We start from the raw sequence: 13,609 nt of genomic DNA on the forward strand, positions 1-13,609 counted from the left end.
ACTTTGTATGATATCACTTATATATGAAACAAAACAAAACAAAACAAAAAACTTGTAAAACAGAATAAATAGTAGCTATCAGAGTATGGAAAGGGGGGCGAGGGAATAGAACAGATGTTGTTCAAGGGTACAAACAACAAGTAGTAAATAAGTCCTAGATATCTAATGCACAGTACAATGAATATACATAATAGCATTGTATTAAAATCATCAAACTGAGAAACTAGGCCTTAATTATTACAACTACTAAAAAGAAAGGATCATTACATAACATGATAGAGGTACTAATTATTACTACAGTGACAATCATATTACAGTATATTCATCCATCAAATTAACACATTGTACACCTTAAATTTATACAATGTTATATTTCAAAAATCCTAATAAAAGAGTAATATACAAATTAACCATCACTCCAACAGAATACAGCCCCCCCATGTGGTCAAAGATGGCTGGCAGGAGAGGGCAGTTGGGAGGGACCAGGCCTGTAAGGGAGGACAGGTGGGGGGCAATCAGACCTGCAGGGGAGGGCAGTTAGGGGGGAACCAGGCCGGGAGAGGAGGGCAGTTTGGGGGGACCAGGCCTGCAGGAGAGGACAGTTGGGGGTGACCAGACCAGCAGGGGAGGGCAGTTAGGGGCAATCGGGCTGGCAGGGGAGCAGTTAGGTGTCGATCAGGCTGGCAGGGGAGTGGTTAGGGGCAATTAGGCAGGCAAGCGAGCAGTTGGGAGCCAGCAGTCCTGGATTGTGGGAGGACAGTTAGACATCCCTTGAGAGGTCCCAGATTGGAGAGGGTGCAGGCTTGGTTGAGGGACACACACACACCTGTGCATGAATTTCATGCACCGGGTGTCTAGTCTCCTTATAGAAAAGGCTAAGCTACCATCCGTCTGACTGACCAGTCAACTGGCCAGTACATATGACATGCACTGAGCACCAGGGGGCAGATGCTCAACGCAGGAGCTGCCAAGCTGCAGTGACTTGGCAGCAGCGGTTCTCAGGTGACGCACCCTGGAACCAAAGAGGGGGGAGCCTGATTCCTTTCAATGTGCACGAATCTGTGCACCGGGCCACTAGTATTTCAATAAAAAGAGACCCACACTAACACCCATTATAATTATCAAAGTAGAAGACAAGGAGCGAATCTTAAAAGGAGTAAGAAAAAAACTGTTGTGTACAAGGGAACCCCTAAGACTATCTGACTGAAGGTAGTGGCACATAATAATCAAAGTGCTAAAGAACACACCTGCCAAACAAGAATACCCAGGAAAATTGTCCTTTAGAATTGAAGAAGAGTGAGTTTTGAGACAAGCAAAAACGGAAGGAATTTATAGCCACTAGATTTATAAGAAATGTTAAAGACTCTTCTTTAAGTGCAGGTAAAACAGTGTTAATTAGTAACAGGAAATCATATGAAACTATAAATGTCATTGATAAAGGTAAATGCATAGTTAAATTAAGATTATTATAATGGTGGTGGGTTAATAATCACATATATCTAATATGATTGTTAAAGGGTTAATCCTGGTATATGAGACAGATTATGATCATATGGTTTGGCTTCTTAACAGTGTGACTGGGCAAATGGCTTATTTTTTGAAACTTGCATTCTGTATAAAATCTAGACACAATACCTACTTCATTGGGCATCCACGAGAAACAATTGAGATAATTTATGTGATGAGTTGCACAGTGCTTTGCAAATTTGCTCCCAAAATAGATCTTAGTTAAAAAAAAATGTAGTGAAATAACTATAATATAATTATTACACAAGATAAAATATGTAAATTGTGATATCGAAAACAAAATATGGTGGAGAGAGGGTAAAAATGTAAAGCTTTAGAATGTATTCAAACTTAACCTTTTGCACTCGGATGTCGAGTGTGACTCGACACGGTTAGCATTAGAATCAAGGAATCGAGAAAAAAAGCAAGCGAGTGCAAAGGGTTAAAATATTACCACCTTAAAATACAGTGTTAAAAGATGTTTTACGTAAGCCTTTGGTAACCACAAAGCAAAAATTTACTGCATACCCAAAGATAAAGGGAAAGGGATTTAAACAGACCACTACAGGAACACATCAAATCAGAAAGGAAGAGAGTAAGAGAAGTAAAGGTAACAAAGGAATTTGAAAACAGCTAGAAAACGATTAACAAAATACCTATCAATAATTACTCTAAATGTAAATGAACTAAATTTTCTAATTTAAAGACATAAATTGGCAGAATGGATTTTTTTAAAAAAAGACAAAATTAGAAGCTGTGCACAAGAGACATACTTCAGTTTTAAAGGCACACACACATTTATTGTAAAGGAATGGAAACAGATATTCCATGCAAATGGAAACCAAAAGAAAGCTTAGGTAGCTTTTCTTAAACAAAATAGACTTTCAGACAAAAATTGTAATAAAAAGCCCTGGCCAGGTATCTTGGTTGGAGCATTGTCCCATGCGCCAAAAAGTTGGGGGTTTGATTCCCAGTTGGGGTGCATATAGTAGGCAAATGATTGATATTTCTCTCTTACATCAATGTTCTCCCCCACTACTATTCCCCACCCCACTCTCCAACCCCTCTCTCTAAACATATTCTTGGGTGAAGATTTTAAAAAATCTGTAATAAGAAACAAAGTCATTATATAATGATAAAGGAGTTATTTAAAAAGAGGATATAACCTTTATAAATATTTATGCATAAACATAAAGCACCTAAATATATCAATTAAATATTAACAGACAAAAAGGGAGAAATAGACAGCAATCTACATATATAAAAGCCTAAGCAACCATCTGACCATTCGACCAATCGCCCGGTAGCTATGATGCCCAATGACCACCAAGGGGCAGACACTCCAACCAGTAGAGGAGAGAGCCTGATTCCTCGCAGAATCGGCCATGCGTTAGGTTGCTGCTAGGGCACTGTCAGCCCCGAATCTGCTTCACCCGCACCCTGGACCCAGAGTGGTCCCTTGGCCTGGCCTGCAGGGATTGGGCCAAAACCAGCTCTCCGACATTCCCCAAGGGGTCCCAGATTGTGAGAGGTCACAGGCCAGGCCGAGGGACCCCACCAGTACACGAATCTGTGCACCGGGCCTCTAGTACAATAATATTAGGTGACATTAATTCCTTACTTTCATCAAGGGATATAACATCTAAATAGAAAGTCAATGAGGAAACTTTGGAACTAAGTGACAAGTTAGAGCAGAAGAACATAAGAGATATTAACAACATTCCACCCCAAAGCAGCAGAATAGACATTCTTCTAAACTGCATGGGGAACATTCTCCACAATAGGACATATTTTATGCCATAAAAGGCTTAATAAATGTAAGATGATTATTATATCAAAAAGAAATTATATCAAGCATCCTTTTGACCACAAGTGTATGACAATAGAAATCAATTACATGGAGAAAACTGGAAAATTTATAAATGTGTGGAGATTAAGCAACATGCTCTTAAATAATCATCATTCAAAGAAGAAATCAAAAGAGAAATGGAAATGGAAGTAAAACATACCAAAACTATGGGAAATAGCAAAGTACTTCTAAAGGGAAAGTTCATGGTGATAAATACCTATACTAACAATTTTAAAAATCTCAAATAACCTAAATCTATACCTCTAGGATGTTTAAAAAAAAAGAAGAAGAAGAACTAATCACAACGGTATTAGAAGTCAGGGAATAACAAAGACCATAGCAGAAATAAATAAATAATCAGAGACTAAAAAGACAATAGAAAAGTTAAATGAAACAAAAGATAATTAAAATAGGCAAACCATTAGCTGGCCTTCCCAAGACAAAAAGAGAGAGAACTCCTAAGATTAGAAATGAAAAAGATGATAAAATTGACATCAAAGAAGTACAAAGGATCAAAGAGCGATTATATGCCAACAACTTTGGACAATAGAAGAAATGGATAAATTTCTAGAAACAAACATCCTCTCAAGGCTGAATCATGAATAAATATAAATTTAAGCAAACCAATGACTAATAAATCAATTGAATCACTTATCAAAAACCTCCCAACAAAGAGAAGTCCAGGACAAGACGGTTTCACTGGTGAATCCTCCCAGACACTTAAAAAAGAAATACCAATTCTCCTCAAATCTTTTAAAATGTTGAAGAGGAGGGAACAAGTCTAAATTCATTTTACAAGGCCAGGCTTGGCATGGTACCAAAACCAGATGAGACTACAAAAAGGAAAAGTAAGGCTGATATTGTTGATGAACATAGATGTACACATCCTCAACAAATTAAATGAAACAATACATTAAGAGGATCATATACAAATGAGATTTATTTCAGCGATGTAAGGATGTTTTAACATCTGCAAATAAATCAATATAATATACTACATTGACAAACTGAATGATAAAGATCATGTGATAATTTCAACACATGCACAAAAAAGATTTACTAAATTTAACATGCAATTTTTTTTCTGCAGATTTAAAAGCATTTCAATAATTTTTCATATTGGGAATATTGACAGGGTCAACTGATATGATGGCTTTGGGTTATCAAAAACAGTAACACATGAACAAGGGAGGAGAACACCATTCCTTATTCTTAGTGTTAGCTAGGTGGCATGTTATGGCAGCTTTCCTTTGTGATATAACAGCATCGTGGAGAAAATCAGAGGCAACAAGAATGTGTTCAGTTGAAGATAGCAACTTGGCATCCTGGTGAAGCCAGTGCAGTCCCAGCCGGGTATAACAAACTAGGTCTGTCATGATGCTTGCGTTAAAGATGAGAGGGCCCTTTACTTTATCCAGTTCAGCAAAGAAAGATTTTTGTTCTTTGGAAAGCTGCTCAGCTTAGTTCCAAATTTCTGTTTGGTAAAACTCTAAACAAAGACAGTATTGAATGAACATTCCTCAACATAATAATAGTCATACATGACAAGTCCACAGCTAATAACATCATATTCAATGGTAAAAAGCTAAAAGCTTTTCCTCTAAGATCTGGAATAAGACAGAGATGCCTACTCTTACCACTATTATTCAAGATAGTACTGGAAGTTCTAGACAAAACAATTCAGCAATAAAAAGAAATAAAAGACATCCAACTTGGAAAGGAAGAAGTAAAACTGTCTTTATTTGCATATGACATGGTCTTATATAGAGAAAGTCCTAAAACTCACTACAAAAATGATAGAATGTATAAGGTTAATAAAAGTGCAAGATACAAAGTCAATATACAAAAATCAGTTGCATTTCTAAACAGTAATATTGAACTATCAGAGAAATTTAGAAACTAATTCCATTTACAATTGCACCAAAATGAATACAATACCCAAGAATAAATTTCACCATGAAGGTGAAAGACCTGTATACTGAAAAAAAAAATTACAATATGTACAACATAAAACACAAAAATCTCAAATAGCCAAAGTAATCTTAAGACAGAATAAAAGAGAAGGCATCACATTTCATGATTTCAAACTATTACACAACTACAGTAATCAAAACAGTCTAGTACTATCATAAAAAAGACACACAAAACAATGGAAAGGAATAGGGAGCCACAAATCCATGCATATATGTTGAACTAATTTATGTCAAAGGAGCAAAGAACATATACTGGGAAATGGGTTAGTTTCTTTAACAAATCGTGTTGGGAAAGCTGAACAGCCACATGCAAAGAATGAAACTGGACCACTATTGCATACTATGCACAAATAAATCAACTCAAATAAGCAAATGGGACTTCAAAGATTCTGTACAGCAAAGAAAACAAAACAACATATTAAAACTCAATCTACTGAATGAGAGGGAATATTTACAAATCATATATCTGATAAGGGGCCAGTACCCAAAATATAGAAAGAACTCATAAAACTCAGTATCAAAAAATAAATAATACAATTTAAAAATGGGCAGAGGATCTGAATACACATATTTTCAAAGAAGACATACAGGTAGGCACCAGGCATATGAAAAGAGGCTCAACATCACTAATTATGAGTGACATGCAAATCAAAACTACAGTGAAAATCAACTCATATCTATTAGAATGGCTATTGTAAAAAAGACAAGAGAAAATAAATTATGGCAAGGATGTGGAGAAAAGAGAAGCCTTATACATTTTTGGGAATGTAAATTGGTGCAGCCACTATGGAAAACAGTATGGAGGTTCCTTAAATTTTTAAAAAATAGAGCTATGGTATTATCCAGAAATTCTACTTCTGGATATTTATCCAAAGAAAATGAAAACACTAACTGGAAAATATATATACACTCCTGTGTTCAGTGCATCATTATTTATAGTAGCCAAGGTATAGAAACAACCTAAAAGTTTATATAAATACTGGACTTTTATTCAGTCATTTAAAAAAAAATCAAATCTTGTCATTTGCAAAAAAATATAGATGGACCTTGCGGTATTATGCTACGTAAGTGAAATAGACCAGGCAGAGAAAGACAAATACTGCGTGGTATCACTTACGATATATATGGAATCTTTAAAAAAAATCAATAAACAAATTCCAAACTCAAAAACAAAATTGCTACCCAGGGCTGAGGTGAATGGGGAGAGGTTGATAAAAGTGTAAGGCCTGAGGATCTAATAAAACATGGTGACTATAATTGATGACTATGTTGGTAACACTGTAAAATTGAAATTTGCTAAGGGAGTAGATATTAAATATTCTCACCAAAGGAAAATAAATTAGTATGTGAGGTGATGGATGTGTTAATTATCTTGATAGGGGCAATCCTTTCATAATCAAGTTACCACAATGTACACTTTAAATATCTTGCCATTTTATTTGTCAATTATAATTCAATAGAGCTGAATTTAAAAAAAAAAAAAACAACATTGGTGGTTTTTATTTAAACAACATTAATTGTTTTATTTAAAACAATAAAAACATGAGTAACAAATGGGTGAAATTTAAAGCTACAGGGCTGGATTAGAACACCTAGGAAGAAAGTATAAATAAAAAAGAAAATACGAGTGAGAAATAACCCCTGGAATAATCGAACATGGAAAGATCCTGAAGAGAACAAGCTGAAAGGTTAAGATGAACCACAAACAAGTGTGGAGGAAAGATGCATGAGAAAATATTTCAAGGAGAGAATATTTGTTGTACTTTGTCAAATGCTCCTGAAAAGTCAAAAAGGATGAGGACTGAGAATTGATCATTTTTTAACGATCTCTTTAGATTTAGGGCCTATCTTTTAAAAGTGAAATTTCCCTTAATAGATTATTCTTCCTCAAAAATTCTGTTAAACAGACAAACAAAAGAGTTCTGCCTCACAATACAATTCAAGAAAGAAATTGTATTTATTTATTGGGTAGCAATCACTGTATTAAACCCTAGTGAGCAAAGAGTCAATGTTCTATTCTCTGGGAGTTCAGAGTCTTTGTGTATTCTGAATAGAATATCTAATTAGTTAATTACCTTTGTACTCACATACTTACATAACATTATTTTTATTATTGGAAGATCAACCTTGGATTAGTAAATTCTTAAATGATGTTTAGAAAAATAATTAGATATGAGGGTTTTCTATTAAATTCAACATATTAAAAGAAATTAAAGGATATAGAAAATGTTACAGAATACAGAACCTTGGAATAAAAGATAAATGATAATTTTGCATTTGTAGGGAACGTAATGAACCACAACTAGACATTGGGTAATCCAAATGAGTATATGTATTACCTACATTCATGGTTTTCTAAACAAAACTTGATAGCTTAGCTCCTTGTTTAGGATATATGTTTCAGAGTGTCCTTTCATTTATGGTTCAAATAAGTTCTTTTTATTTTAATTCTTGATGGAGGTCCAGATGCTACATGTGCAGTATGGGATGTTCACCTTTGAAACTAGATGTAAGGGATATGGAAAATAGAAGTTCACTTCTCAAATTTATTTATTTTACCAGTCCCAAAATTTGCCTAATTGAGCATAATCACTAAAACCATAATTCATGGGAATTGTAAAACATGCTGTTAAATTTTATTTTTATTTCTTGTATTTATAAATATATGGGAACACTTAATCCTATGAAATTTATTTTTTAATTTAGAAATTGGTACATAATTCAAAATAGCATTCACTATTAAAATATTTTCTTTCATTATCATCAGAATCTACAATAAAATTATAAAGCATTCTAAATGGTACTAGGGAAATTTCTTTATCCTAAATCATTGAACAATAAAATCTGGGAGAATGTAATTTATTTGGACTCAAAGAAATTTTATAAGGTGAGTTCAGAAGTGGACTAAACCCAGGTGCTCTAAAAGATGTCTTACTAAGTATTTTTCAGGATTTTTTTTCCTATTCTTTCCAACAGGAGGATTATACCGACTGTGGTGGCGCCTCTGGATTAAATGCCTCCCTGTGGTCCATCATTGGAATCCAGTTTGTACTTCTTTGGCTTTTATCTGGCATCAGACACTGCCAGTTATGACCTTCCAAAACCAAATCTGCATAATTAAACTCCAGACCCTGCCAAAACATGAGTCCTCAACTGCATTAACATAGGGTCAACCTCGGATCAGCAGAACATTAGCTGGGCCCATAACATGGCATAAGTCAAAGGCACAGACTCAGAACGCACCCACTGGCTGCATGTCAGGGTGCCAGATCCTGAAACTTGTCTGAATGTTGCATCATCCATGTTTAACATCAAAGCAAAGTTCTGTACGTGCTTTCCTGGAAAATTTGAAAGTTTGTTGTTGCATTGTTGGTGATTACTTGTAAAAGGGCTCCCCACACAACAGTTTATGACTTATACAAATTGTCTTGATTTTGACCTGGAATTTGACTTTCTTCAATCCTTGTTCTTTTACCAAGAAAACCTCTAGGGGGAAAAAAAGGGTTGTTTTTTTGCCTTTACTTATTCTTCTGTTGACCATTATTTCCTGCTTTGAGTAGTTATTATTGAAATATGTATATATAGAGAGAATTAATATTGATGTAATCTGTTGAAATAGAAATAATGGCTAATTTTCTATAAAAAAAATTTGCCATGAATAAAATGCCTTATGAAGAATGGCTTCTCTGCCAAAAATGTAACACAGATGATGACTAATTAAGTTTTGGTGGGGTAATAAATTGGTTGTTTGAAAATAATAACTAAGAAATTATTACACTAAAGGTGCTTGAGGGTAAAATTTGAATATGCGATGTATTTCCTCATAAATGTAAGCCCTTACTAATTGCTTCAGTGTACTGTTCCTTTGTTCACAGTAGAGTTATGTAGTGCTAGCCAGATATTTCAAAGTGCTCTAAGAAAAGCTTGTCGGGGGGAGGGGAAGATGTTTTTTCTTGTGATAAATGAACTTTGGTTACCAAGGGTATTTTGCATGATGCTGCTGCTATTTTAACTTTGTTTGTTTTTCTCTTAACTGTATAGTCCATTGAACAGTTAACTGAGTGACATTATTGTTACGTAAGAATCTGAACCTTGCAGTGTAATGCACCTAAGTCATCTTTAAAAACATTGTTAAACTACTCTGAATATACTGTGCAATGTAAATGCTGAATGACTGGGTTAGATAAATGGTGAAATGGGAATTAACGGATTTCATACAGATTCGTGCTTTTGCCTGAAAACCTATGTACAGATATTTTAAGTACATAAATCAGATTTGACACATTTATTTTTTGAAAAGTACATATATGTTCTCAATGAAGGTTCATCCTAGGTTTCCTCTTTGTTCATTTGAATAGTGGCACCTACAATCCAAAATTTCTGCTGCTGTTGCTGCTGCTTTGTCCCTCCATTTTCAACGGTCTGATCACTTGACCAAAATTTCCCATGCAGATTGATGAGGGTTTTACAATAATCTGAACAAATAGGAAACCTTGAATCTATATGTATGCACATGAATACTTGATTATGGATAATCAAAATTGTTTTATACAGCCTCATTGGTGAAAATCGTTAGCGTAGTAAATCAAATATTTCATTATAGATGAATATGGAAGCCGAATATTACTTATACTTTTAAAAGTTATTTTCAAGAGTAAACAGTATTTAAAGAAAGGGTGAAAACTGAATGTGTAACTCTAGTTGTAGTGAGTAATTCTGCTGAAGGTTGGAAGTATACAGATATTTTTTATGGTAAAATGCATTTGTTCTTTTTTGAACATGCCAAATATTGGTGTGTGTATGCTGGAAATTTTCTTATATATCCTTTTAAAGTCAAAATCTTATTAACATTATCCAGCATGCTTTAATATGCTCCACATAGCAAAGATATAACAAATTCTTTAGCATAGCTTAAAGGGTATGTTTGTTTTGTCTTTAGCTTTGCATACATTTGTAATCTCCTCCTACCACCAATATACCCTAGGTACTATTTGTGTACATTTCCTTATTTAAAATATTTTTTTATTTAAAAATGGGGGGATTGGGAAATGGATTCACTTTGCCAACTATTGTTCTAAGAGTTAACATCAGTTACCATTTCTAATGCATTGTGATTTTGTAGTCTCATTTGTAACTGGTATTGACATTTTAGAAAACACCAAAGTGTTTAAAAACAAAAAGTGGAATTTCTCACTCTAGAAATGTTTAAATCATGTTGTTTGTTAATTAAATATTTAAAACTTATTGTTAACTTTTGCTAGACTATTTTAAATCAAGAAAGTGTTGGGAGGGGATATCAAAATATAAAATTGTTAGTTTGTGTATATAAGCAACACATTAAAACAATGGAATTGCTTCCAGCATACAACAGACTACCTTAAAATTATCGTTAAAATCTATTAAATATATTTTCATGACTAATGTCACTGAAATAGTATGTATTCATTGACTACATTATTGTTGAATTAATGACAGTTAAACGTGGCATCTCTTGGCAGGGTCCTATTTGATTTCATTTGCCATCAAAATATATTTAATGCATGAGTCTTGCTATGATCCTTTATTTTCTGCTGTACAAGATAATAATATATTATGACAGCCACATACATGATTATAAATTGGGTAAGAATGTGCTCTGACTAAAAATTGTTCTGAATCCTAATACTTGTCTTTATGCCTTTTGCATACATACTTTTCTGTAAGACAGTAACACTCATCCCGTCAAATTTTTATCTTTAATTTCAGATTTTTCTCTGAGTTCTAATTGTTGTCAAAAACTTAAATTATAGCCTATTATATATATTGAGTTTCAAAGACTGAACAGTACAAGAGATCAAGAAAAAAGTTTTCAAACTCTTCGTTTGTGCTATACTCATTCAGCTTAATGTCATTTGTCATTAAAACAAATTCAAATAACTCTTGCATTGGTGTTGAGTAACAGGAATAAATTTTGCATTAATGGTTTTCTTCATTTGAACAACCAGCATTACTGCCAAACAATAATCGTGGTCCATATTTGTAACAGGTTTTTAATATGACATAGCAAGTTTGATTGAAGAGATTTTGAGGTCCTGGACCTGTAAGATTTTAGTATGATCTTTTTTCATGTTTCTAATGCTTGAAGCATTATTGCTTAACTTGGAAAACAAAAACATAAAATAACGGAACAGTGTTGCTGCCATTTGTAAGTTTTCTTATAATATTCCTTTTATTAACTTTAAAACTGGCCTTACTGGATTCAAATAGGCAGTATCCTTTTTAAGTGACCTTTCCAACCCAAGTGTTACTTGCTTATTTGATGCTCTCTTGTATTTTCCATCTCATTTAAATCTTCCTCTCCACCAAAGCTGAAATTCAATGTCTTAATTTAAAACTCTAAACTATTCCATTGATCATGTTAGTTGACATTAAAATGTCTAGAGATTCAGAGTTTGATCCAGTGAAACAAATGTAGTGACTTTATTTTTTAAAAAGTGTAGAATAGAATGATGATTTCACTTGCCCACAATTTCAAATACCTTATTGTTATTGGAATGTTGTTTTCCTCAAAGCAGAATGTTAATATTGCTAATAATCCGTGTGCATTTGTGTAAAGAGCAAATCAATATAACTAATGTATCAAGTGTTGGAAAAAATCCAGAATTTCAAAAACTTAGACAACCCTTACCAATAGTTTCATGTACTTTGTTTATATAGCTCACATAAATCACTCGGAGAAATTCCTCTGAGACTAATGGGATACTGTCTTGTATAGATGCCAATAGAGTTTACAGTGTGACCTGACAAAGCTCTCTTTTTTGTTGTGCTGTATGATTGTTGGATCATGCTTTTTAGGATGTTTTTATTAAAATGCTCAGTGTGCATCCATGCAAAAGGCCAAGTGGCTTTGTGAACAAAAGATCTTTTCTCCCATTTATTATGTTCTCTTGACACTTTTGTGGAAATTAAGTAGCCTGATAAAAACATTTTGTAAAAATTTGTATAATACTGTTATAAAAATATTTATAATCCCAGAAAATGTTGTGTTAAATCTTGTGCAAAAACAGTATATTCAGAATAAAAGTTTATCATTTAAAGTCATGACAGTTTGGATTATTTAATTACTTAGAATCCAGTTGAAAGAGACCGTGGTTTCTATCATAAATATATTTTAAGAAAGCTGCCTTCCTGTGGAGATAATTCTAGATTTTGGAAGCAAAAGCTGAGATTGCAAAGTACTTCTACAATTACAAACCTCAACTCACAAATAAATGTACTGCAACTCCTTCACGTAACTCTGACCCTTCTCACATGCACTTTTGCCATCAAGGCATTTAGAAACTTACTAAATCAGACTTCTGATTTCTATAGTAAAACAAACAAACAAAATAAAACACAAAAAATTCTAGGCAAAAATATTTCCAGGTTTCTTTAAACCTGGAAAACAGTATGAATGAATCTTGTTAAAATATCTGAACTATGCATACCTTTTATTACATCTAATATTTAAATATTTCTGCTAGCTATTTTATGCCAGCTAAGACAATGAAGTTTATGAAGAGTTGTTGTTTTTTAAAAAACACATTAGGTTCCTTTTCCATTGATACCAGCTTACCATCTGCCACCCTGTGTTCATTCAATAATTAAGTAAGAAGCCTGATATTGTGTGGAACCCAGTATAATGTAAGCCACTTTTCTTTCTGGGGACTTCCATGAGAGAGCAAAAAATACCTACATGTGAGAGGAATGTGGTATGTAGGTACCCAAGTTGGTGGTTACTAGAAAATTTGACTCTTCGTTTCTGATCAAGGCATTTTAACAGGAAAACCCCTACCTCAAAGTGTAAGGTAGATAACATTTGTTTTTTGAACATCTGGCTCCATTCTGTACCAATGTATCTCCTCCATCAGTCCTCTCCCCTCATTTCCTCTATCAATCATCTTGGTGCCACCCCCATCTCTTCCCTGGGGACCTCATTTCATCAATTCTTTCTTAAGTATGTCCAGTCCTCCCTTTCTGCAGGCTCACTTCCCTCTGCTGCAAACACATTCAGGACACCTATTTTTAAAACAGCAAAATCAAACATCCACTGCTGCCCATTAGCCCTATTACTTACTAGTTATATACTGAGAATTAAAATACCCCTTTGTATAGCCACAGACACATTTTAGTAGTCTCTTTGCAATATACTCAACTAAGCCTTAGAATTTTAGGTTGGAAAGTCATATAGTTATCTCTGACCTTTAGTTTGGACTACCACTGAAAAAGTTTAGTGGCTGGTATAAGGTACTAATAAAGTCAA

At 33.9% G+C, this 13,609-nt stretch overlaps 1 protein-coding gene across 3 annotated transcripts in view; it reads left to right on the forward strand.

The window, feature by feature from the left end:
- The window catches only part of CACNA2D1 (calcium voltage-gated channel auxiliary subunit alpha2delta 1), a 379,039-nt gene extending 366,679 nt beyond the window's left edge, over positions 1-12,360 (forward strand). For all 3 annotated transcript variants that reach the window (XM_079785391.1, XM_079785388.1, XM_079785389.1), the window contains one exon: positions 8,305-12,360. In XM_079785391.1, the coding sequence (XP_079641517.1) occupies positions 8,305-8,421 (117 nt within the window). In that variant the 3' untranslated portion in view covers positions 8,422-12,360. The remainder of the gene's footprint in view (positions 1-8,304) is intronic.
- Positions 12,361-13,609: the final 1,249 nt, after the last annotated feature.

This window comes from Cnephaeus nilssonii (assembly GCF_951640355.1).
Source record: "Cnephaeus nilssonii genome assembly, chromosome: 12".
In the NCBI taxonomy this organism is placed as follows: domain Eukaryota; kingdom Metazoa; phylum Chordata; class Mammalia; order Chiroptera; family Vespertilionidae; genus Cnephaeus; species Cnephaeus nilssonii.